Here is a 24,155-nt window from a genome sequence, read left to right as displayed (position 1 = left end):
TGCAGTTAGGTGTAGCATGGTGTAGCGTAGGAAGAGTCCTTGGGCGGTACGGTAGCCTCTTCTAGGCTTGCAGTTTCGCTAAACTTGTCGATTTACTTGTCTTTACTATTACCGTGTCATCACTTGTATCCCCGAGCAGAAAGACTACACTAACTCCACGATGAGTTTCTTTGCGAAATTTTTTGGTGGCGGGAAAGGTGGCGAGAAAGCACCTTCGCCAGGCGAGGCGATTCAAAGATTGCGCGAGATCGAAGAAATGCTTAATAAGAAGCAGGATTTTCTCGAGTCGAAAGTCAAATTAGAACTAGAAGCCGCCAAAAAGCATGGAACGAAGAATAAGCGAGGTGAGTAAAGCGGGCCCTGATCTGTGATTTCACATTTGCATGGGATGGGGGTATCGCTGGTGTTGTGTCATCGCGTTGTCAAGATGCTTGGCACGCAGTTGCCACCCGCCGCTAATTCGTATTGGGAGTGTCAATGTGTACTTCAGAGCGTTTATGTTATATCACAAGCCAAATAATACGAACGACCTCCTGTAGGTCTTGTACGACGTAGCGTTGCACGGTTGAGCGCTTCCTTGCATCTGAACAGTAACTCAAACTGCATATGACTCACGACCTCCGATACGGAAACAGGTTTATGCGGTCAGCAGTGTTCCTACGTGTGTCAAGCTAGTTGCCTGCTCCTGCTAATGCGCTATTGAAGAGCGGTTTCTCTTTATTACTACCGGGTAGTTTTTTCATGTTGCGTTCACAGCTGTTACTATGGGCGAAGCCGTATAAAGGAGGAGCCAGTGCATGCTGAGGTCACTCATCTCAGTGTTCATCTCATTCATCTCGCGCTGGACCCTGCTGATTGCGCCGTGGCCGAATGAAGCTGACAGTGTTTCATTATCAATATGGACATTGCTGTCGGAATATGTTGTTTCTATAAATTCGTAGATTTTGCGGCTGTGCGCACATATCACAAGAACCAAACGTTAGCGCTTCATTTGTTATCGATATAGACTATGAAATTTCGTAATTCCTAAAGTGAAACCATAAAATTTAGGAAAAATTTCCGCAAGCTGTGCTACTTCAAGTATTAGTGCTTTCGGAGTCACTCGATGCTGAGTTGAGCCCTAAGCTAAAGTTACGTCCTAACGGGAAGCACGCTCGCCTCAAATGACCAACTCGACTTCCGTCAACTTCAAAGCGGTTTCGCTGCGGTAACAGCTGTTAAAGTGTTGCGTTTCCCGCAAGTATAAAGACATGTAATTTGATATTTCTCGCAAAGATAATTTAATATAAACTTAGTGGCCTGGTGGTATCTCTCTGTTTTTGTGAATTTACGCTAGCGCTGCGATTTGTGACATGATAATTGTGACTGTGACGTTAAGATATAATTGTGCATAGGTAAGTGTCGTCCGTGAAATAGACCAATGAATGGCTAACTATGCCACAAAAAGAAGAAATAAGCCTAAGTGACGAATGTGAATAAACAAAAACGACAGAGGTATAAAAGAAAAATGTCTGAAGCAAAACAGCATAACACAGGTCAAGCCTAGCTTAACATTGTGCAACACACGCTGCATAGCAAGGGTGCACAATATATACTTGCCATACATGCAAGTCCAGTCATACACTCTGCAAAAATTATGGATGTTGCTATGTCCCTATACATGCAAGGCTTTCAGTAAACATTCAAACCCAATACACAAAATACCCTTGTACACAGCATAGAATAAAATCACATTACTGCAGTTACTGCATGGAAGTCAGAGAAAAGACTGAAGTTTGCAGGACCATGTATAAAGAAAAGCATTTCTTGCAAAGCGAGATGTACGAACCTGCTTCCCACCATTTTAAAACATCATTCAGTATTTTTGGTTACAGTAAAGGTACTTGAACACACAGTCACATTATGCATGCAGGAGGTCTGCAGTGCTTTGTGCTGTGCATAACAGTTGTTATAAACGTTGTTGCTGTTATTGGCAAGAGAAGTGAATAAGGAATAACATATACAAAACTGCTTCCACTGACCTAAGAGCATTCTTTCTTCAATTAATAAGATAAAAACTAGAAATATAAAGCCTATTCTCAATTGTCCAGGTTTTCTGGTAGCCTTGAGCATGCAGTTTTCAGACACACTACTAGGCGTTCAACAATATGTTTTATTCACAGTGTAAGTGAAGGATCCTGATGTGTGCTCTTACTATTCTTTATTTTCAGCTGCCCTTGCTGCTCTGAAGCGGAAGCGTAGGTATGAAAAGCAGCTTGCCCAGATTGATGGCACTCTCACCACCATTGAGTATCAGCGAGAGGCACTTGAAAATGCCAACACCAACACAGAAGTTCTCAAGATTATGTCCCTTGCTGCAAAGGCTCTCAAGAATGCCCATGAAAACATGTGAGTTGGTCAAAGGCCACATTTCACTTTTGTTTTTCAATTACTCTTGCTATGGTTTTGCTCGTTAAACCTGTTCATCTTTTATCACTGTAAATCACATAGAAAAAGTGAGGGAGAGAATAGGTATTTGATTCAGGAGCACCAGGAGGGTGTGAGGTGATGCACCACTTCGGTTCACATTAATTTGTCTTTCTAGTAATTTCTTGGACACTGAAACCTTTGAACTTGAAAAAAAAAAAAACCAACTCGCACTATAGCATAACCAAGTGAGAGCTTTTGGGTTTCATAAAATACACTGGTCTCACCATGTTTGCAGCTGCACATGCATAGGTTCTGCCAGTACTGGGATGCCATAGGTCTTGCAGCGTCCCCTATGTGCATAGGTTCAAGGCAACATTGAATATTATTAATTGAGAAGCTAGCCACATTGTGGTGGTTCAGTCAAATTAGCTTGGTGTTTTTTGGCACACCTGCCATAGAGTGCTCCTATTGGTTTTTTGTCTGTTGAGACCTGTGAAAGCAGACACCCTCACATCCTTAGTTCAATGGCTTAAGTGCTTATGCCCCCATCTACCTCACTGTGGCCCAGCTTAAACCCCTTAAAGGGCAACTCCGGCGATTTTTAAAATCATATTAGGATATTGTCATTTTCAAATGGCATTGACAGTCCTGTCACCAGTAGGGTGACTCAATTTGCTTAGAAATTTATCAATAATTTTAAATAACCAATAAACAAGATACCGAAACCGAAACGGGTAGCTGATGCGCGTGACGGCACCATGAGTTGATGACGTCAGATCCTACGTTACCATAATGTGAACGCGCAGAATGTGGGCTAAACAAGCAAGCAGTACGTTTGGTGCTAACGCTGATGATGTCTCCTGACGACACAGGAAGCTTTTACAGAGTTTCTGAATTAGGCAGCGGTGATTAAGCGCCGATTTCAGTGGCAGTGTAGTCTCCGATGTCACAAACACAGGGTGGCCATTAGAAAGTCACGAGTTTTTAAATTTAAAAATTAATTTTCAGTAATACGAAATGACTTGCAGCCATATAGTTTGCCACAGGTAACCAGAGTGCAAAAGAGAACATATATTCAAAATTTTATTAAGATCAGTGGACCTCAAAAAATCCCCGGAGTTGCCCTTAATTAAGTGTTTTGGATGAGCTGAGCTTGTCAGCACAATCCTGCTTAATTTTGCTTTGCACAAGCTCAGCCTGTCAATGACAATGATCCTGTTTTCAAAGTGATTTGGAGAAATTCAGCATGTCCACTCAATTTTTCTTCTACATGTACTACATATACGGCTGCAGTGCCAGAATTTGACATCCACAGTTATTTCACTCTTTTTTGTTTTATTACATAAATGTCAGCGCTTTTTCAGCGGCTCGAAGGCCGCATCAATTTAATCTTCGTGTTCTACAACATAGATGGCAGCCATTTCATCAGCAATGGAGGAATGCATTTATTGCAGTCTTTGTTTTCTGTTGCATAGATGGTAGAACTTTCTTAGTGCTTGAAGACAGTGTTTGTTTGGAATCGCACGCCTTTTTGGCAGGTTTGGAATGATGGCGTGTGCCACTGACAGCTCGCGTGTGAGTCGTGCGCGGAAAAGAAAGCCGCTGCTTTACTCTGACCTACCTTAGAAGTGCTATAATGCACAGAAAACTTGCTGCAGTATAAAACTTTGCTTCGCAGAATAGTTGATGTTGAAACACTATAAAATAAGCAATGAAAAAAAAAAGTGAAATATGGTCACTTTCGGTCAAAATACCATGTTTGCACGATTCTAATGCGCACTTTTCTGAATAAAAAGTGCGTTCAAATTTGGCTATGCGTTACAGTGGTGACTAATTCTATGCAAAATCAAAAACGAAACCGATTCTAACTAAAAAAAAAAAATCTCAATACAAGGTAGCTAGCCATACTGCCATTGAACGGACGTTTTTTTTTGTTTTTTATGACTTGGTGTTTGCAGTTGCTCAGAGACATTGCAAGGTGGTCCATGGTGCATTGAATGCCGTCTTGCAGACAATGTTTGCTCGAGCCTTCAGGAAGTGTGACATTTCTAATGCATTAGATAGAACTGAAGGTGATGTTCTGTGGTTGGTAGGCAGCAAAAGGGATGTGTTGCCGCATTCCGATAGCGACTAGCTGCTAAGATTCAGTCTGTGTGTCTTTGTATGTTTCATAAGATCGTTTCAACTCGGTATGCGTTGACTCAGGTTTCGTTACTTGATGTGCACAACAGAACTAGCACCAAGTTATTTTTTACATATTTGGTTGGTTATATAACTGCGCGTTACAATCGGGGGCTCGGTAGAATTGTGCAAATGTGGTAATAGAACGTTTAAAGGGTTAAGGTGGAAATGACTCGCAGTGGGACTGGTCAGGTGCATATATAGTGACGCATACCTTGAGCTTGTGAAGCGTGGATGCATTTAAAGGAATAACTTTTCATCATAACAGCTTACCTCAAAGATAGCTTTATCAGTTAAGTATGCAATGTCTCCATTGTGCTACACAGTTGTGTTGCAGTTAGGTGCATTTTTGTGATGTTATTTTCTTTCTCAGGGATGTTGACAAGGTGCATGACCTTATGGATGAAGTACAAGAACAGCAGGAGATTGCCAATGAGATTTCAGAAGCCATATCTAATCCTGTTGCATTTGGCACAGACGTCGATGAGGTAAGTTTTGAGGATCAGTGCCAATGTTGCTTGAAGGCTTAATTTGCAATAGAAGCATGAAAGCTGGGATGACCGGCAGCTGGACTAAAAAGTGGCTCTAGCAAAACAAAATATGTGAGGCTAACCAGAGCTCAGTGTGTCTTCATGCATAGATCACTACTACTATAGTGGAATCTCAATAAACGGAAATGGCTTAAACGGAACACCACCCTCATGGTTGGTTGGTTTGGTATTCATGCAATGCTCTCCGCAATGTCTCTCGGTAAATGGAGCCAATTTCCTGATCCCTTAAGGTTCCGTTTAAGGTGAGTCCGCTGTAGATACACTACATGCTGCTGCAAAGATTGCTGGCAACGGATTCATTGTTGCATTGACTTGTTAATGAGGCATACCATAGTTCAGTGAAGTTTGCCTTTGTAAAACAGTAAACTGAGCAAGTAGGTACATATTTGTGTTGAAACGTGAGAAAATAGACAGATGAAGAGGAGACCACAGACTCCTTTCTGCCTTTGTGTATTTTGTGTCTAGTTTGTCTTATTAGGAATAAACTTCATATTAGGATAGGTAATGCAGTCCACATCAGCTCTGTACAAGTTACTTTGACGTAAACAATAAGAGCTCATTAAACTGGATCTGATATTTTTGTGAGTAGTGAAAGTTGGTTAAATGGGATATGCAGCTTCCTGAAGTTCTTACGTTCACAAATCTAGCAGGAATGCTGATTGAGTATGTTTTACTAGGTTATGGGCTAAGCAATAGAAATGCAAGCAATTTAGCGTACCACCTCTTCATGGCCATGCAGGCACTTGTCACTGTAATTCTATCCATGAACTATTCTTCTAACAAACTGTGCACCCATATGGGAATACCACCATAGTGTCGGTAATTCAATGTAATGCACCATCCTGTGGCATTGCAAGGTTGACATGTGGCTGAACGACATTGCGGAAGTATCCTCTTTCGGAACCAGTAATGCTATGAGTTTTTGTTTATTGTTCACTTCTTTGCTCATTAATTCATTATAGAGTGTTGGAAGAAACTGGACAACCTGTTTACACAGTTACGTGTGTTGCTTCTGAGAATGCTTGTTCAAGCATGAGCTTTTGTGGTGTGAATGTATGTATTTGGTGCATACAGGCCCCTAATCAACTGTATGATGCCAGAGTTTGGGATAAGAAATCAAGCCAATAGGCTGCAAAATAACTTGGCAATAGGTGATCTCTGAACTTTCATAATTTTTTTACAAGTTTTTGTTACTGGATATCTGCAAGGTGGATTTGATGCATATCTCAATTGGCAAGAAGAAAAGGGTATCCGAGCGGTTTGATTTTTTTGTTAGTCATCAAGTTCACAACCATATGAAGAAACAGACTATGAAGCTTGAGAAAGCATAGGAGAAATAAATTGTCATGCTTAATTGAACTGTAAAATTGACAGTGGAAGTGAAAATGAAAGTGGACAAAAAGACAGCTTGATTGCTGTGTGGAATATGATGTGTGCAATGTGTGTGTGATATGTGACAAAGTAGGCAGCCTTTGAGCAAACATTGCTCTTAATTTTGTCTAGTTTTGCATTGAAATTGTGTGTTGTGAGTGGTCAAACTGTACCTCATTGTGTAACAATAGCTCGGTAACAATTCACATATGGCTATTTCCAATTGATTCTAACAAGTTTCAGGAATTAATTTACGTAAATTGCGATTGTCTGCAACATTCTTGAAAATGTTGTGATTTGAAGCACGCTACTATTTTGAACATCTAACCACATTACATCATTTTTTACGCAGTTGGAACAGCTTCCAGTGGTAACAATAGCTTGTTATTCGAAATTGAGGTATTGAAGTACGAACACTACTTGAGAAATCTTATAGTATTTTGTTTTCATGAACTTTTCACAAACTAGATTTTTCATGAAATAAGCAAATGTCATGAGCTTTTCACTGATATTTTGTCCATACAGATTTATGAGTATACTCTCATTTTAATGACATTTATGTCATTGTGCAGCGAGTTTTGTGTCTTCAAGTTCCATTTTGTATTTCACAGTAGTATGTAGTTTTGCGAACTAATACATCTAGCCTAAGAAAGGTTTGGATTAATGCTAGCTTCATAAATGTACATTTTGGTTGAAGTCTGTTGAAGCTCAGACACTGTATATACATTACAAGTATTTGGCCTACTGTGTAATTGCATCCTATTTAGTTGATTGTCTGATTTCTGTAACATTTGATTTGTGTAGGATGAACTGCTTGAGGAATTGGAGACCCTAGAGCAACAGGAACTTGATCAGAAACTTATTGATGTGGCCGGACCGGCTGCTGAGGACCTTCCTGAGGTGCCTACTGCAGAACCCACCAAAGCTCGTAAGTTAATGGTGTCACTCTTTTTTGTTTATGTTCTTGGTCTGAAAAACGACATACAAGACGCTCGCAGGGAAACAATATTTGTGTTCACTTTTATGATGCTATGAAAACTTGCCTAAACAAACTTCAGTAGGTCTTAGCAAAGTGTTTACTAAAGTGAAAGGTCTTTCAAGTGCAGTACACAATGAAGAACCTGCCATCACGAAGAAAAGTAGAACAGCATGTCATGCAGAAAGATTTATCTTGGGTTTCACTGAGGCACACAGACATTCAGCACCTTGCCTTGAGTGATGTTATGTATCGCTCTATGCACCATGTATGTTAGGTGTTGTGTAAAGTGGGTTTTTATGTCAAGCCACTCATGCACTTGCTAGGTGGGTTTTTGTGTCGACTCACTTGTCCGCCTCCTTAAGCACTGTAGTCTGCTAAGTAATGGTGCTGTAAGAGGTTACTTCCACTTCATGGGATTAACTTTTGTCTGTGATTTTGATGCAGATTGAAACATTTCATTCTGTTGAACTGTACCTGTGGCTAGAAAACAGGAATTGTAACCACCTGTTCAAAGCCAGCCTAGCAGCCACCACAAAGGCCGTGCTGAATTGTGTGGTTTGCCATTACTATTATAGTGTGTGCATTAAAGAAAAATTATGACCTGGAATATGTGAGGTAGCATCGTAGAAATGGTTTGTACAACAATAAGTTGTGCTGACTGAAGTTTATTAAAATGAAATTTATTTCAGTGGACAATAACAAAGCTTTGGTAAAGTGTTCCAGAGCTTTGTTGAAATAAAAATTCACTTGAGTGATGTTTGCTGAAGTAGTTTCACTGCATCATACTGCATCATTTGAGGCACTTCATTATTATGTAATATAGTTTTCCCTGCCATGTAGTTGATGCATAAAATTTCATTTTGACAGCACAAAATTTTTTCACAAGGTGTTTCAAGTTCAATTTTTAGATAAGGTAAAATGAATTGTACCATAAGTTTCTGGAATTTCTAGATGTGGTATTTCTTCCACAATGTATTCATGTATTGACTTTGTGATTTAAAGTGCAACTCTTGACGATTTTTCGACCATGTCAAGGTAATGAAATTCTTAGGTTCCCAAGACCCCCCTGTCATGTGTCTGATAGTAGATTTGTTCCAAAAATTCGGAAATAATTTAAATAAGCAAGAAAGTGCGAAACCAAAACCAGACCGAGCCTCTTCGTGTGACGTCATGAGTGACACACCAGCGGGCAAGGTGGGCAAGGCATGCTGGTCTCACCCATGGGAAGAATGAAAGTGGCGAGGAGCAGATTTTCAGCTGATTCGTGACTGCGCCAGACCTTTGGGTGACAGTGCCAGTTGCAACAGCTCTTTGGATCTGTCAAACAGTGACTGCTACAATTCTGGCGAATTCAATGGCTACGAATTGCCATTCGCATTCAACCGCCACCATATAAGCTATTGCGCATGTGCAACGTACCGTACTGCAGCATGAAGAACAAGAGTAGCTCTAACCATTGATTTTATATGTGCTGCTGCTATTTTAAGTGTTTTACCCCTTCTCAGGGAAGTGCTCCACATACTTGCTATAATGTGTTGTGGAGCACTGCTCCCAAAACAACGCCACTGACAGTCCAAAGCACTGACTGGTGCATTTGTTTACATTGGCAGCTGTACAGCGACCGCTCATCGTTCGCTTGAAATATAATGGTAACCGTGCATAAGTAACATCAAATAATGTCAGAACATAGCAAAAAAACACAGATTTTGTGCATGTAAGCGTCGTTGCATCACTCTTAAGTTCCGTTGATATGATCGACCACATACTTTCGAAAAAATAATGAGCAGGAGACCATAGTACGGGAATGTTATACTGTCTGCTTATCATTCTTTGTACTCTCTTCATGCATGCAATTACCGTAAAATCCTAAGCAAGCGCCCCTACCCGTGCAAGTTCTTCCCCTCTACTTTCGAGTGATTTGAAATCGGCACCAGCTGCTGAACAAGCGCCCCCTCGCTTTCTTCAGCCTGTTCACCACTTCATGCATTTTCACTGGATCACTTGGCTGCAGTTTCTTTGTTAACTTTTTACGAAATTGCATATTAAATTACATAACATGACACAGTTTAGTGAGAAAGAAGTTTAGCATTTAGCTGTACTTCTGCCGAGGCCCGATAGTTTACCGTAGCCAGGTATCTTCATGGCCAAAGCGGGAACTGATTGCCATGGCTCTCGTCAGTCCCCATTTTGGTCAAATGTGCGAAGTCGGAGTCCGGCGTGTAGCTCTGCCCAGAACTGGTGCCCCTGCATGGATGCTTGGAATGACGTTGCAAATCAAGTGAAAACAAATGTGTTTGCACAGATCTCTCGTCTTAAAAGAAGATGCCAATACAAACATGACTATGCGAGCAGCGTAGATGTGTTTCCGCAAGGTCACCTTTGCGGTGTCGGCTCTATTGACAGCCGGCGATGACTAGGAGTCGGTAGGCTTAGCTTGCTGGGCTATCAAATCGGAAACTGGTGGCTCTTGCGACAAGACCGCATGCATCTTGTAATAAAGGGCCTACCGTATTTACTCGATTCTAAAGCACCCTCATTGTAATGTGCACCTGTTTGCCGTGAGCTAAAAAAAGAAAACTCCTCTACAGTACTGCTCACCTCATGCTTTCATACAGAAATACAACTTCTGTCATTTGGAAAAACAAAGGTTTACTCCCAAAGCACTAAAGTTGCGATGAATGAAAAAAAGTTTGTCTTGCCCGAAAGGCAAAGCATCGATTGCGATAGCAAATTAATAGACAGCTATACGAAGTAAGGATAGTAATTTTATCATCCATATAAACTTGTAAACATTCACTTACCAACTCAATTAGGAAGCATGCTGTCCCGTGTGCACAAGCAAACACGAACACATCACTTGATGACCACTTGATATCAGTATGCTGGAGTGAGGAAGTGTGGTAGCAGGAGCGAGCGAATTTACCTTTGTGCTGCCTTTCACTTCAGTGCGAACTAAGCGACAAGAACAGAGTGGGGTGCGCCTAGACTTCTGGACTCTGTCCCCATCGCAGATAGCTTTCAAGCTAAGGTCCGCGTGGCCACTCCGTACACAGCAGCTGTGAGAGTAGAACGCCTCTCATTCTGTTTGCGCCAGTCCTGCATGCAAGTTTCAGGAACTCCAAACGCCGGTGATGCTGCCCGATTTTCATCCGTCTCCGCTCACATGATCACTTTCCTTTTAATTGCGGCAACACGACGAACTCGGCTTGTCTTTGCAGTCGGCACTTCTGTGCTGATAGAGCAAATGCAGAAACGGGAAGACAAACTGTGGACCAACCTAAGCACATGTACTACAGCACATGGAGGAAGCTATGGCAACTAGGCTCAAATTGCATACGAGATGACCTTATTGAAAGGCCGATGGTGATATGGTTATGCAGATTTATGGTTGTACTCAATTCTAACGTGCACACAGTTTTTGGACCTGTTTTGTCGCGAAAAATGTGTGCGTTGGATTTGAATAAATAACAGCATGCTGGTCAGCATAACGTGTACACAATTACCGTATTTATTTGAATCTAGGCCGATAGTTTTCTTCAAATAATCATATTCCAAACTCTAGGGTCGGCTTAGATTCGAGGATATTAAAGAACACGTGTTTTTCAATTGAAACTGCTAAATATGGTGCATAGCTCACGTCATCTAGAAAAGTCAGTATCGCAGCCACTACTAGCCATGCCAGTAGCCAACCGTACACAGGCGAGGTCGCCATTTTGACCTCTTGTTGTGTCGGCTGTATCGGTGTGCAGCGTGGTGTTATCGCGATGGCACCAAGCAGGAGATGCCACTACAGTGCCGCTTTCAAGCGAAAAGTTGTGATAGCCGCAGAGGCATCGTCGAACCTTCAAGCCGGGCGGGACTTCGGCGTCGATGAGAAAAACGTCCGTCGTTAAAGGGGACAACGACAGCAGCTTTTTGCGTGCGCCGCAACGAGGATGGCATTTAGCGGGCCAAAGAAAGGCCGTCACCATGAAGTGGAGACAGTTTTGGCCGACATTAAGAATTTTACAGTAATGTTTCCAAAAGTAGACAGATTAGGGCTTTGCACGTGTGATCATTAATTTATAGACTGCGCAGTTTTCTTGCGGAAACGCCGATGCCATTATTGACACCACTGGCGGCTGAACGAGGCAATTGAATGAGGCGCTGCTGTATCGAAAGGGCATCCGCTTGCTGCCTATTTAGGTTATGAGGCAAACAGTGCACCTCGGAAGCCAAATAATGAGCCAGCTTAACAATGCATAAATATGTACTCCTGTGTACATAGTCACATTTAACTTAGGGAAGTGTCAGCGAGTGCGACTGGCAGCTTTCAAGAATTAAGTGTGGAGACATGAAAAGAATGAAGTGGACATATAAAACACTTCTAGCATTTTACATGTCCACTGTACGAAATGAAGAATTGTTTACTTCAAATCAGTAGGGTCAAAACTGATCTATAAATGCAGTTTCCTTCATCGTAATGGCTTAATTAGCTTCAAGTCAGTCTCTCGAGGTTCGCCAGTGGTAGACGCATGAACTCAGTGACTGTGTAAGGCCTAATCTTGGCTGAACGTGGTTGACATTGACTCAAACTGTGTGTGGATAGCAAGGGTGGAATTTAGTTCAGCTAACAATGCAGCACCACTTGCCAACCATCTCTTGCCCGTCCACACAGAACGTAATTTTTCATGATGGCAACTTAATTCTTGCGCCAAATACTACCCCACTATCACTAACTCACTCCTCGGCCCTGTCATCTGCCATTCCTTCCCAGCATGCTCTGTGTATGCTGTCTTTTACATCAAAACACAATGTGGTCAGTAGTTGAGGAGTAGGCGAGGTAGGTAGGTGGTCTGACGGACTTAGCGAAATTCATTTGTAAAGAATCTGCACAACTCTCAAGCCTGATGTTTTCAAGAAATGATGGAAGTGTACAGAAGAACATAGTCAGCAAATCTCGCTGAGATCTGGTGACCTAAAAAAATCGTTGTAGTTGCCCTTGAACACATTAGACCTATATATAAATCATGAATGGTCTGGTTGCTGCCATAGTGTAGTAAGCACTGGTGCTAGCAATATTCCAAAACCAATTTCTAGATGTTTAGGCTCTGGGAACCTCAGTGTGCTGGTAGGTGTGACTGAAACAGATAACATATTGGGTTGCCACTGCAACATATACCAGTTCTGCATTACTTTATGGGTTGTGTGGAAAGTTATTTGACTTCTCTATTGAAACAGCAAAATGCTTTTGGATGTTTAGTGTCGGATTTAACACAGAATGGTCATGTAATATTGCCTGCTTAAAAAGCTCTAGGCACTGCTACAAAAAGATCTTGCTTACAGCACGAAGTACTTCAAAAAAAGGCTTTTGCCTGCTCTGAGTGCACATGTGTTTCGTGATGGAATACTTTCACCAGGGTTTGTCCACCTCCTTGAAATCCTTGAAAACCCTTGAATTTGTAAGGAGAGATTCAAGGGTCTTTAAAACTCCCTGAAAATAAATGTGCTCCTTGAAAACCTTAAATACTGGTGTTGGGGGCAACTTTTGAGCACTCAAAGTAAGAAAATCCGTATAGGGGCTGTGCTACGGACAGTGTCTATGGGGAAAACATCCTGGCGATTTTCTTTTAAGGGCATCACTAAACAATTACTATGTGGCTTGTTCACAGCTACCAACTACAGGCTTAATTAAATCACCATTGCCATTGTGGAGCAAGACAAAGGCCAGATTAAGCGGCTAGGCCGTGCCACTATTTTGTTGTTTTGCTAGTTCACACCACAGCCATCATGGCTCCATTTTCGAACTCTAGGCTCCAGAAATGCCTCCAGAAATCGCAGCTAAGAAGGAGGATCTTTCACTATTTTTTAGTGTATGTATATGAATAAGGTTTATTTCCCTCTCCTTGAAATCCATGTCTGGATTTGAATTAGAAGTTAGAATTGCAAAATTGAAAATTTTAATCAGCTGCATCTGTTTATGTTGAGTTGAGATACTACCTGCATTGAACATCAGAAATGTCCTCTTGAAAATGCCATGTAGAAGCTGGGAGCATGGTGGCTTTTGTGTTCAAACTAGAGGGCAGATTCAACAGATTTGACTGCATGAAGCGCATCTTTTCTAGATTGTGAGCCTTCTGTTAGCACTTCTGTCGTGTTGGTGCTACCCTGAGCCTTTGTGGTCTCTCTTAATTTCTCAATGCTTGATCTTTTAATTGCATCAGACCTGTTTCAGAGGTATACTTGGCTCTATGGACAGTCTGCCTCATATTTAGGCCTAGTGTTTTGATGAGTAATTAGTCAACTGTGATTTAATAGTAATAATAATAATTAACATGATACCACTAGCCGCGGCTTCTTTACTCACAAAATAAGTTTTCATGGCTATGGCACTTAGATTTTAAGTAGATGTTAGCTTTGTTAAGTGGGGAAGAGTGGTTTTTCTTGATGCTGTAGGTCTCGGTAAACCTAAAACCTAGTTTTGGTAAAGAACCTTATATGGTTCAGGTTAGGGCTATAGTCCTCTTTTCCTATTTGTTTACTTCTCCAACTCTCATCTGCTACTACTATCACTGGTTATTATATATTCCAAGATGGGCCATTCAGCACTTCAGAACCTCTGATTAGCTAGCTGATTTGTGAAAGACAAGTAGTGTTGTGATGAAGATAGTTGTGAAGATAGCACCGTTTTTTCATCTTGCAACAGATAGGGACCTCAGTTTCAGTTTTGGGTTGCTACAGGTGGATGGCACCTCCTCTTACAGGCTAGCCATGCTAAAAAGTTTAAAGATTACCATTGCAAAACTGAAGTGTTTAGAAATTCATATTTTCTTCAGACTATTACGGAATGGAATATACTGTCTCCTGCAGCAGCTGCCTGTAATGCCGTGGATTCAGTTTTAAAAGTGCTTAAAGAAGTGATATAAATGTGCGAGGCTTATCGACTACCCTCCCTTCATTTTTTCTTTTTTCAACCTGTCCTGCATGATTGTGCGCATGTGTTTTCTGATGCTTTTTTTTCTGATGTATATTTACACACCCCATTTCACTATGTTGGTCTGACAGGATGATATGTTGTGAAACTGTTTGCCATGCGTCGTATACATATATTCTTCTGGTTTTCTGCTTTTCTATCTCTTGTGTTCGCTAACCTAGCGCCAAGAGCAGTTTGCTTATTTTATCCATGTCCTTTTTTATGCGCTAGTGCAATGTCCCCTTATACATTTTATAATCATGCTAAGGAAAAGGAGGGCTGGTGTGAAGGGCTATGTTATGGTGTAAAAGGTAGTGTATGATTGACAAAGGAAACTAAAGCACATCTCTTTTTGAAGTCTTGCTTCTGTTGTGCTGAAGCCTTCTTTATGCATTGGCTTCCTTTGTCAATATGGTTGGTTGCTCAAAGGTTCTTTGCAGCTACAAGCTTAGAATGAATGGCAGGCTTGGGATTGTGTTTAAGTTGTTTTTAAGGATAAGCAAGAGTATTCGGCTGCCTGCCACAGATAGTGCAACTGATTTTTGGTCATAGAGACCTGCTTGTGTGACTTGCATTGAAAGTGCTCTGTTGAATTTTTTTGTTACATTTCATTCCACTTCATTTAGATGAAAAACATTGTGCTAATTTGTGGTCAGTGCAATGTTTCGTGACACTATTTCTTTCTCTTTTTTCTTTCTCAACAGCTGCAGCCCCATCCAAGGCAGCAAAAGTGCATGAAGAAGATCCCGACATGATGGAACTTGCTAAGTGGGCTTCTTGAACAAATGACTGCTTTTCACATTGCCTGTTTCTTGATGCTTGCAGGCAGCACTTTCAGTAAGTAGAAATGAGTTTGTTGAATCTGTCATGATTTATGTTCATCATGATCTAAACAAGAGGTTTCGAATAATTTCGGCACCTTCAAAGGTGTTCTGCAACACATTCGGTTGATAAATAAACCATATTAGTTGCAATAAGATGCTTTTATGGACAGCTGTGCCATTAATTGCGAACTTTTGCACAGCAGGAAATTTGCAGCTCTAAAGTTCGATCATGCGTTCTTGCAACTTTGTCTCGGCCATCTTTCATTGCTTATATGGTAACTCTGACTATTGGCCAAATTGCAGATTGTGTAACAAAAAATTATTACGTGGAGCAAAAGCAAGAAAATGTTAAGCAGTGCCATCATTCTTCATAGTTGTTTGCTCTGTAAAAAAAAGATAATGACCACTTCCTCAAAATGTGCAATAACAAAAATTCATTTAGCACTACTGCTCTTCAGCAATCTGGAGCATGCTCGAATCATGCTCCCTGATATGTACTGCAAGATCATTTCATTGCTAAAGTTTCATTTACCGTCCTGCTTACATTGCATTTGCGTGCTCTGCTACAGGTTTCAGTTTGTGAATTCTCTGTAAGCAGCTGGAGTCACGTGAATGTAGGCCAAAGCTATCATTGGTTGCTGCTAAAAAGCCAGATGCTTCAAGGCATGCAGCAGAACTGCATTGCTTGCTTACTTTTCTGACCAGATGCCTTATCATCCTTTGAAAAGTGACAGCAATCTTATTATTGATCAAGAGTGAACATGTTGAGCTGCCACTGCTGTGAATGGTCGAATTCATGTTTTATTTTAAGCAAGTCCCAAAGCGCCCGCTCCGTAAGCAGACAACATGGTCCATGTAGCACCAATTCTGCTCCTTGCACTTGCAGTCCACCAAGCTCACTCCCAGTGGTGCTCAAGGTTCACAAAGGGTGCACATGAGCAACATGCTTGCATGTGTATATTGGCAGTGTACTGCCCTGCTTGTGGTAACATAACACAATCATTCTTCTTTCTGGTGGCCCTTTTACATGCATTGGTCTAAATTCTCATAAACTGCAGTCTGTATGCTATGCACCTTGCTACTTCCTGTTTTCATTCCCAACCTAAGCAGTTTTTCAAAAGTGGATTCCATGCAAACATTGTAGCCATTTTGTAGACAAGAAATTTGTGGCAGGGCTCCTACTGCCCTGCGTTCAAGCGAATTTAACGTATTTATCATGTGGTAACTTGAGCAGTGCCTCATAGCTTAATATTGAAGGGACTCTCACTAGTTCGAACTCTTCCTTTTTAAAAACCAAATTTCAGTGCCCTTGGAGTTAAAATTTATTAGATCACCCTGTGCACGCTAACACGTATGAGGCATTCTCGTTGTAAGAATATGTGAGAAGACTGTCCACAAGCTGAAGTGTGATGGAAAACATTGTGTGCCCACACAAGAGAAAATTGCAAGAGGCACATGGTTTTTATGTAATGCATTGGTAGTTCGTGAAAGATTCAGAGGACGGTGTGTGCTGTGAACTTGAAATGGTAGCTTCAGGGCTGGAGAGATTGAGCAGGTGGCTAATATTGCCCAGAGATGCCATCAGTTGCTCTGACACATCGTAATGAAAGTTGGGAAATGGGTCCCATGTCAAGAAAGAGAGAGGAGTTTAATGATACGAAATGCTGAGAGGTCGGCCTGAGGTATATTCCTCTAGCCAGCTACTCGGCATTGGGGGAAGGGGAAGAGGGAAAGAAAGAGGGAAGAAAGAGGTGCATGATGGGTGATGATGACGATAGAAGGAAGATAGAAGGCAAGCAATTTGGCATGCTCAAAGTCTGCAATCCAGGCCCGTAATTTTTAAAAAGTTCAGTAATGCCTGTATGGCCTTGAAACTCGATTGAGCATCTGGCCAAAGGCCTAAAATAACGTCCTCCGACAACGGTGCGCTGTCGAGACGCACAAGGTCGTTGTCCAACCTTTCACACTCTTCCACGTACTTAGGGCAGTCACAAAGCACATGACCTATAGTCTCAGTCACATTGCACACCTCACAGTGTGGAGACTCGGTGCGCCCAAATGCCCAAATGGCTTGTGGGCCGGTGGTATGACATCTAGGGACGTGTTTTGTTGAGATTGGTGATGCCCAAATGACTTGTGGGCTGGTGGTATGACATTTATGGACGTGTTTTGTTGAGATTGGTAATGCACTTAAGTGCAAACAGTCCATGAGAGTGGGTTTGACACATTGTGCAAGTGGTCTGCAAGGAAGCTCTTACAGTGGGGGCTTGTGTTGAGCTGAATAGGTCAGCTAACATATTACAGTGTGAGTGTGATGAGATGACAGGAGATGACATTGTACCTGGTCTTGCTGCACTCTGCTGCACATGCATTTGTCTGCCAGTCATAATTTAGACTTCCAGATTGGAATGGTGCAGTTTCATAGAGAAAAAGCATGACATCCTTTGATTTGCGTATGTGTCTTGGGATCCTATACTAAAGAGTCCCGGAGTTCAGAAGATTTGGCTTAGCAGGCTTTTTTCTGTAAAGGCAGTTTAGTTGGTGCTACATTTGCACATCCAAATTAGGGCTTCAACATTTATATATGAACTATTTCATTGATATTTAATGTTTGGTTGCAGTCTGTTTTTAACAGATTAATTGGCTGAAGTTACAAGAGCTTAATATGGCTTGAGTGCCTTCTTGAAGTTGGTCTCTAAAGCTTGCTAACAGGGTTGTGGAGTTGGTGCCCCTTCTTTACTAATTCATTGTGTCTAAGTACAAGCATAATGTTTTTTTACACGAATCAGAATAGCCTGGTTGCTACACTTTTTTCGCAGGGGGTTATTGCTGCTGATTGCTTGATGAGCCGTCTAGCAATTGCCTAAAGCTTTGCTTCTGAACTACCAGTTATGTACTGTACTTAATTCTTATATAATATTTCATAAATTGAATTTGAAAGCAGTTCTTGTTGTATTAACACTAGCTGAATGCTTTTAAAAATAGCTTTATTATGTCTCTCACTTTCATAAGAATTTTCCCATCTCGATAGTTTCGATGTGTGCCACGAGGTATGGACAAGATACATTTTGAAACAAGGCATATTCAAGCAGCATGTGCAATTGCATATCGCTGCTGACATCACAATCAAGTAAATATGATCTAACAGTCTCCTTTAATAATGACTTTGTGCTTGTTGTTCTCGGTTTCTTTGATCACAAGGCAACATTTTTTCTTGAATATTGCACAACCTGTCTATTTGATGACATCACATAGTTATTGCCTATCAAATTTGATTTTATGGGCTTCTCTTTAGGCCATTTTGAAGGGAAGTTATAGGTTGTCAAACTTAGTCGTAAGAAAAGCCCAACTTTATATTTTTCTATTATCAAGGTGGGCTTTTTTATGACTAAGTTTGACAACATATAACTTCGCTCAAAAATGGCCTAAAACAATGATTTATAGCTTATGACACACTGTGAACATTCAGAATAGATTCAGTGTGTTGTATTTTACTGTGCAAGTTGCTGTTAATTAGCTCATCAGGCCCTAAACAAATAACATCCTCTTTTGGATATCATAAAAAATATTTATCATAGAGGAAAAAATTGCTTTTCTGAATTCAGCTGGTAAAAATACATTAACTGCACAAATTTCATTAAAATTGTTTAAGAAAACAAAAAAGAAATTTAATGTTCTAAGAAAACAAAAAAGAAATTTAATGTGTCTTGTCCCCCCTTAAATATCCTCTTGTCAAAATACATCCAGAGTCTTCCACTATGGCATGCCTTATACTAAAACATGGTTTTGGTACGTAAAAGCCCCAGAATTAAATTCAGTTCAATTGGAATTCTTCAAACATGACAGGAGACCATTTCTGGAAGCGAGAATACTTGCCCAGCTTCCTTGGCATCAAAAAATCAAGATGCATGCCCATTTGGATTAGCTACAATAACATCAAGGAGATTATAAAAGTAAGCTTCAAATAGCTCTAGCAGCAGTGGGAGACAGCTTACAGTGAAGGCCAGTCCCAATAAATCCTTGAATTAGAACCATGGATGTCTTGCTAGAACATTGTTGAGGTCTATATGACACCATTCACGGGACCTGCCATACTTTCTTTGGGCTCTATCGTTCAGAGTGGCGTCACTGTGTTCTTCACTTAAAAGAATTAAACACAAGATTGACATCCTCATCTCTTTCACTATTATGTCATCTGACAGTCAGCAATCTACTATACTGTAGTTCTGCATGGATGATTTCATATTTTTTTGAAATCGTGGGAAAATCTCATGCAGACAGGGCAACCTCACAGTTACTTTATATTACACTTCTAGTTACTAGTTACACTTCACACAAGGAATGACTGCTGCCATATAGTGTGAAAAATCGTATTCATTAAAGGTGCATGGCATACAATGCGCACTTACGATCATGCCTGCTAAGTATTACATCCCTACGCATCGTGGAAAGAGCTGAAATTTTGAACCAAACACCATTTGCCCTTCTCCTCACAGGCGCAGTGCTCCCTGCTGGAGAGTCGCCATTAGTTTGCACGCCTATGTACATGGTTGTTCTGTGACGTCACTCACAGTGACACGTGACTTCGATAATTATTCAAGGCAACATCAGTTATTGGTTTAATCTGTTGCTTCAAATAGACGAATTAAAGTTTAGAGAAATAATGAAACATACAAACCGAATCTGTGCATGTTTTTGTTTTGTTTCTTACCGTAGCAAAAAAGAGGTACTTCTGTTTCGTCTGCTTGTTCCTATGTCGTGCAGTCTCGCATGCAGAGAATGAAACTATTTCATTTTCTACCATGTTCCAATGCCGGCATCATGCTCTTTCATACTCTCACATCTGCCTCAGTGCTCGTGATTGTGGCACTGACTTGCACTGCTAATCAGGTGTTGTTGTGCAGAGTGCGTCAAATCGTCTGCTGTGCGAAACTAGACGAACAGAACAGTTTGTGCGTGAGACCGTCACCAAAAGTGCAGTCTGCAAAAACGCAAGAGAGAGGAAAGAAAACAAAGGCAGGGCCCATGACGTATTTGTCACGCGGTACTCCGGCTGTAGTATGGGAGAATGCAGGGAAGGAATTTCGTTTCGGGAGGCTACACGGGGCAAGTGAGGAAAGTGTCTATGTTGGCGGTGACGCTTGCCTCCTGAAATCATGGGTTCATGGCACTTCAAATATTTCTGTCTCTGTTATTAATGGGCTAATTTGAAAAATTATTGCAGAACTACAACATTCCTTGCGGAGGGGGGGGGGGGGGGGAGGAGGGTGCACGTAACAACTTCTAGAGTATAGCCAACATTTGCTAAGTGGCCTTTTAAGGGGTTAACTGGCAACTTCAGCAGATGCCTTGAGCTGCAGTGAAAGTACTTCTCTGCTGCTTTTAACTGTGTCCGCTTTCATTCTGTTATCTGTTTGTCAAAATGTGCATGATATCGGGCTTCCTTTTTTCTTGAAGTCCATTGTATTCTCGTTGTCATCGTTAGTATTTTCTGTGTCTCTGAAATAGTATTCACTGCTACTGCCATGTCTCATCATTATCATCATAGTTCTCACAGTTGTTGAACTAAACGAATAATTTTTTATTCACACTTTCCGTACTTCTTGTCGGGATAGGATTTGTTCTCCTCAAATGTACCACATGCTCTGCCAGCTACAGCAGCTCTTCCAAGGGTGTGCTTGTATTGATGGATTCATTGCTCACTCTCTATAGCACAGCTTTTGAGTTAGGAGGTTGAAATTTTAATTGTTGGCTTGACTAGCGGGCAAAGTTTCCTCCTCTTCTCTACCTGATTGCTATAGGTCTATTGTATTATGCTAACAACCCTATGCATACACAGGATGTCGTTGCCTGGCATCTCATCCTTGACTTAAGGAATGTGACTGCTGTCATCTACACAGCTTTAGGCGAGTCACACAGCTCGTTAGTATGATGGTACTGTAGCTCATGAGTGCACAAAATATATAACTACCATGTGTGAGCTGTACACATTCCCACAGATGTACTTGGTGACTGGTGAATCAAAGCTGCCACACCTAACTGTTATTATTAGCCTGAAATACAAGTGAACGGTTGGCATGGTCACACAGCTGCCGAGGTCACAGGTGAAGTTGGTGCATTGAATGCCATATTGAATGTTGCACACTTTTATGTACAGCGCTCAGCAATTCAAACGCAATAATCTGACCACATGGCGGCCAGTGCTTTTCGTGCCACCGGTCAATGCTGGGTGATCATTGGTGGGCCAAGTGCAGTCATGATGGGTCACAAAGGCTCTCGCCTTCATTGTATACCACACTGCATCAGCTCGGTGTACCCAGCACGCACCGATTGCACATAAAACGCCGGCAGCCATGCGTTCCTAGTATCGCATTTGAATCACTGAGCGCTGTACCTTACGAACTGTCTTGAGTAGACATACTGCTTGCATAGCAGCACACACGAGTAAGTTGGCATGTTGAATTTCAGTGAAGTTAGACCAGAAAAAAATGTGCGAAACACACAAGTGTATACGGTGGGGCAGGCAACCACCTGCTATACTCCATTTCTTACTTGATATGCAATGCTGTGGAAGCTACATAATTCGTTCGGTAATGAAAATGCATCACTCCACATGTTTTATTGGTGAAGAGGTTTTGACATCCAGTGTCGAATCAAGAGCATAGCTCTGCATAATTTTTCATGTTATTTTTTATTGTCAGTTGCATGAAAGTATGTCTCGTGAAATTTCTGTGATGTCTTTTGAACATTGCGAGAAAGATTAGTTTGATTACACGTACGTGGCACTGTGAAGTGGCCATTGTCATGAGATGCTAGGTGGGCCGCAGGAGATTGACCACGGGCATCTGTAGTCGAGAGACCAGGCACTAACGTGACATAGCTTTACAAAACTGAACAGTTTGTTGACATGATGAACATCAAAGACAATAGAGTGTAAGAAACAAGGGGCTGCTGGTATTATGCGCTTCTAGGCCCCAGGAATGTCCCTAGTTTCCTCCACGGTCCAGTTCCAATATTCTTGGAATCCTTTTCTTCCACAGTGTGGTTGACAACCCAACTAAGTCATATTGTTATAATTCATCCTGTTGGCTGACTTTATGATACACTTTTGTGTATCACATTTGGCTTTCCTTTCAGACGTTTTAGACATTGAATACAACATGCTAATTTATCAGTGGTGCTGCACAAAAATGTATGGTGTGGTTTCATGACTAAAGATATGTCTGCTGATTGCAGTCGTCTGTTCAGTTTGTTGTAAATGAGACATGCATGGACCCTAAAATGTCAGTAATATTTCGACTTGGCCAGTGTCTGTAGTGTCTTGCCATGCTAAATGACACCTTATCTGACTATGCAAGTGCTCGACCTATTAGTAGTACGAATATGAGATTTAAGGGTACCTTTTGATGTGTGTGTAGATTTGTCTTGAAAGTTGACATCACATGTCTGCATTAAGAGAAAAGTATTTTCTACTCCTTATGCATATTTTTGTGGAGAGATAGTTTTTTTTTTTTTTTAGTACTCATACTCATTGCTATGTCTATGTAAAGCTGTAGTATTGCAGAACTGTGTTCTGTAAAGTAATTGAAATTGTTTATGGTTTTTGTGGCTTTCTTGCACCATCAACATCACTAAAAGCAAGTTGAATTACTTTAGTTTGTCATCTCTTCACCGTTCTTTTTTCTTTTCAGGAGTAATATACCTTGTCCCTGGCAACTGCCACTGGAATGATTCAGTCACTTTTGTTTGTTGATTAGCTGCAAGAATTGAGCCAGAGGAAAGCTTATCTGCATGATGTCAAGACACAAGCTGATTGCTATCTAAAAATGCTGCCTTGCTGTACTTGCACAAGAATAGGACTTTGCATGGTAGGGTTTTTTTTTAAAATAAAATCATGTACATACAATTTTCAGTTAATAAATACAAGTTTTTAACCATGGTTCCAACTTGAGTGGAACTTTGGTTTGCTTGAATAAACTTGGACATTTCTGGGAACAGTTACGTCGCATTGTGTGCTTTGCTGTGCAGTCACTAAAATTTTAATACTAGTACGTAATCATGTACTGGCAGTGAAATTTTATTGGCGGGATTGATTCAATTACTTTTCACAATTTTATGCTGAAATACCGTGATACTAATTTATGGATGCTTGCTGGTCCCACTCCAGTGGCACGCACTCCGCATTTTAGGCAATGTTCGTGGATGCACTGTGTTTTTGGCTCGCATTAGGCAGATAGAGCTATATTGCATTAGATACTTTCCTTTCTGTGCTTTTGAATGACACCTAGTAGTATCGCCTAGCAGAAAGCGGTGCCCGATGGCAATCAACACATTATGAGCACAAAGCGGCATTCTTGCTGTACTGTAGCATCAGCTGTACTGTGTTTATGGCAGAATTGTTCAGCGGTTTATTATGCCTTTAGATGAACTGTCATACATTTCTATGGAGAGATATTGTGTGTAAAGTGATTAGAAATTGATATAGGTCCGAATAAAAATAGGCAGTAAAGTAACTGTTTTAAAACGAATCTTTTTTCATTTTCAATGCAGAATTAAAATACAGTGAAAGCTCGTTAATTCGAATTTATGGATAATTCGAACTGTACGATTTGGTCCGGCCAAGCTCCACAGAAGTCTATGTATAAAAAAGTCCGTTAATTCGAATGCGAGAAGGTTCCCTCACGGATAATTCGAACTACGCTCGCCTGGCACACGGCCAGAGAAACGCGCCTACTGCCTACACACAAGGCTGTATTGCCTCCGAAACGGAGAGAACGGCGAGAGAAGGCAAAATCGGAAAAAAATCTAACCGACGCGGGGTCAGCCAGAAGGCAACGGCAGCTGCCGCCTCTCCATTTTACGTAACCTCAGAGACTTCTTGCCCGTTG

General features: G+C 41.2%; 1 protein-coding gene across 1 annotated transcript; it reads left to right on the top strand.

The window, feature by feature from the left end:
• shrb (charged multivesicular body protein shrub) lies at positions 1 to 23,264 on the top strand. Its single transcript, XM_070530852.1, has 6 exons — positions 1 to 344; positions 2,211 to 2,388; positions 4,964 to 5,078; positions 7,317 to 7,440; positions 15,148 to 15,280; positions 22,959 to 23,264. The coding sequence occupies exons 1-5, from the start codon at positions 161 to 163 to the stop codon at positions 15,222 to 15,224; spliced, it is 678 nt and encodes a 225-aa protein (XP_070386953.1). The 5' UTR covers positions 1 to 160; the 3' UTR covers positions 15,225 to 15,280; positions 22,959 to 23,264.
• The last annotated feature ends 891 nt before the right edge of the window (positions 23,265 to 24,155 follow it).

Source organism: Dermacentor albipictus, chromosome 1 (genome assembly GCF_038994185.2).
Source record: "Dermacentor albipictus isolate Rhodes 1998 colony chromosome 1, USDA_Dalb.pri_finalv2, whole genome shotgun sequence".
Taxonomy (NCBI): domain Eukaryota; kingdom Metazoa; phylum Arthropoda; class Arachnida; order Ixodida; family Ixodidae; genus Dermacentor; species Dermacentor albipictus.
The sequence above is the reverse complement of the archived record's forward strand: the minus strand, read 5'-3'. Positions and strand labels throughout refer to the sequence as shown.

Bases quoted from the DNA above. Each gene is read 5' to 3' on its own strand.
- shrb (XM_070530852.1), top strand. From the start codon at position 161: ATGAGTTTCTTTGCGAAATTTTTTGGTGGCGGGAAAGGTGGCGAGAAA. The intron at 345-2,210 runs GTGAGTAAAGCG...CTTTATTTTCAG, and splicing joins TGGAACGAAGAATAAGCGAG to CTGCCCTTGCTGCTCTGAAG. The intron at 5,079-7,316 runs GTAAGTTTTGAG...TGATTTGTGTAG, and splicing joins TTGGCACAGACGTCGATGAG to GATGAACTGCTTGAGGAATT.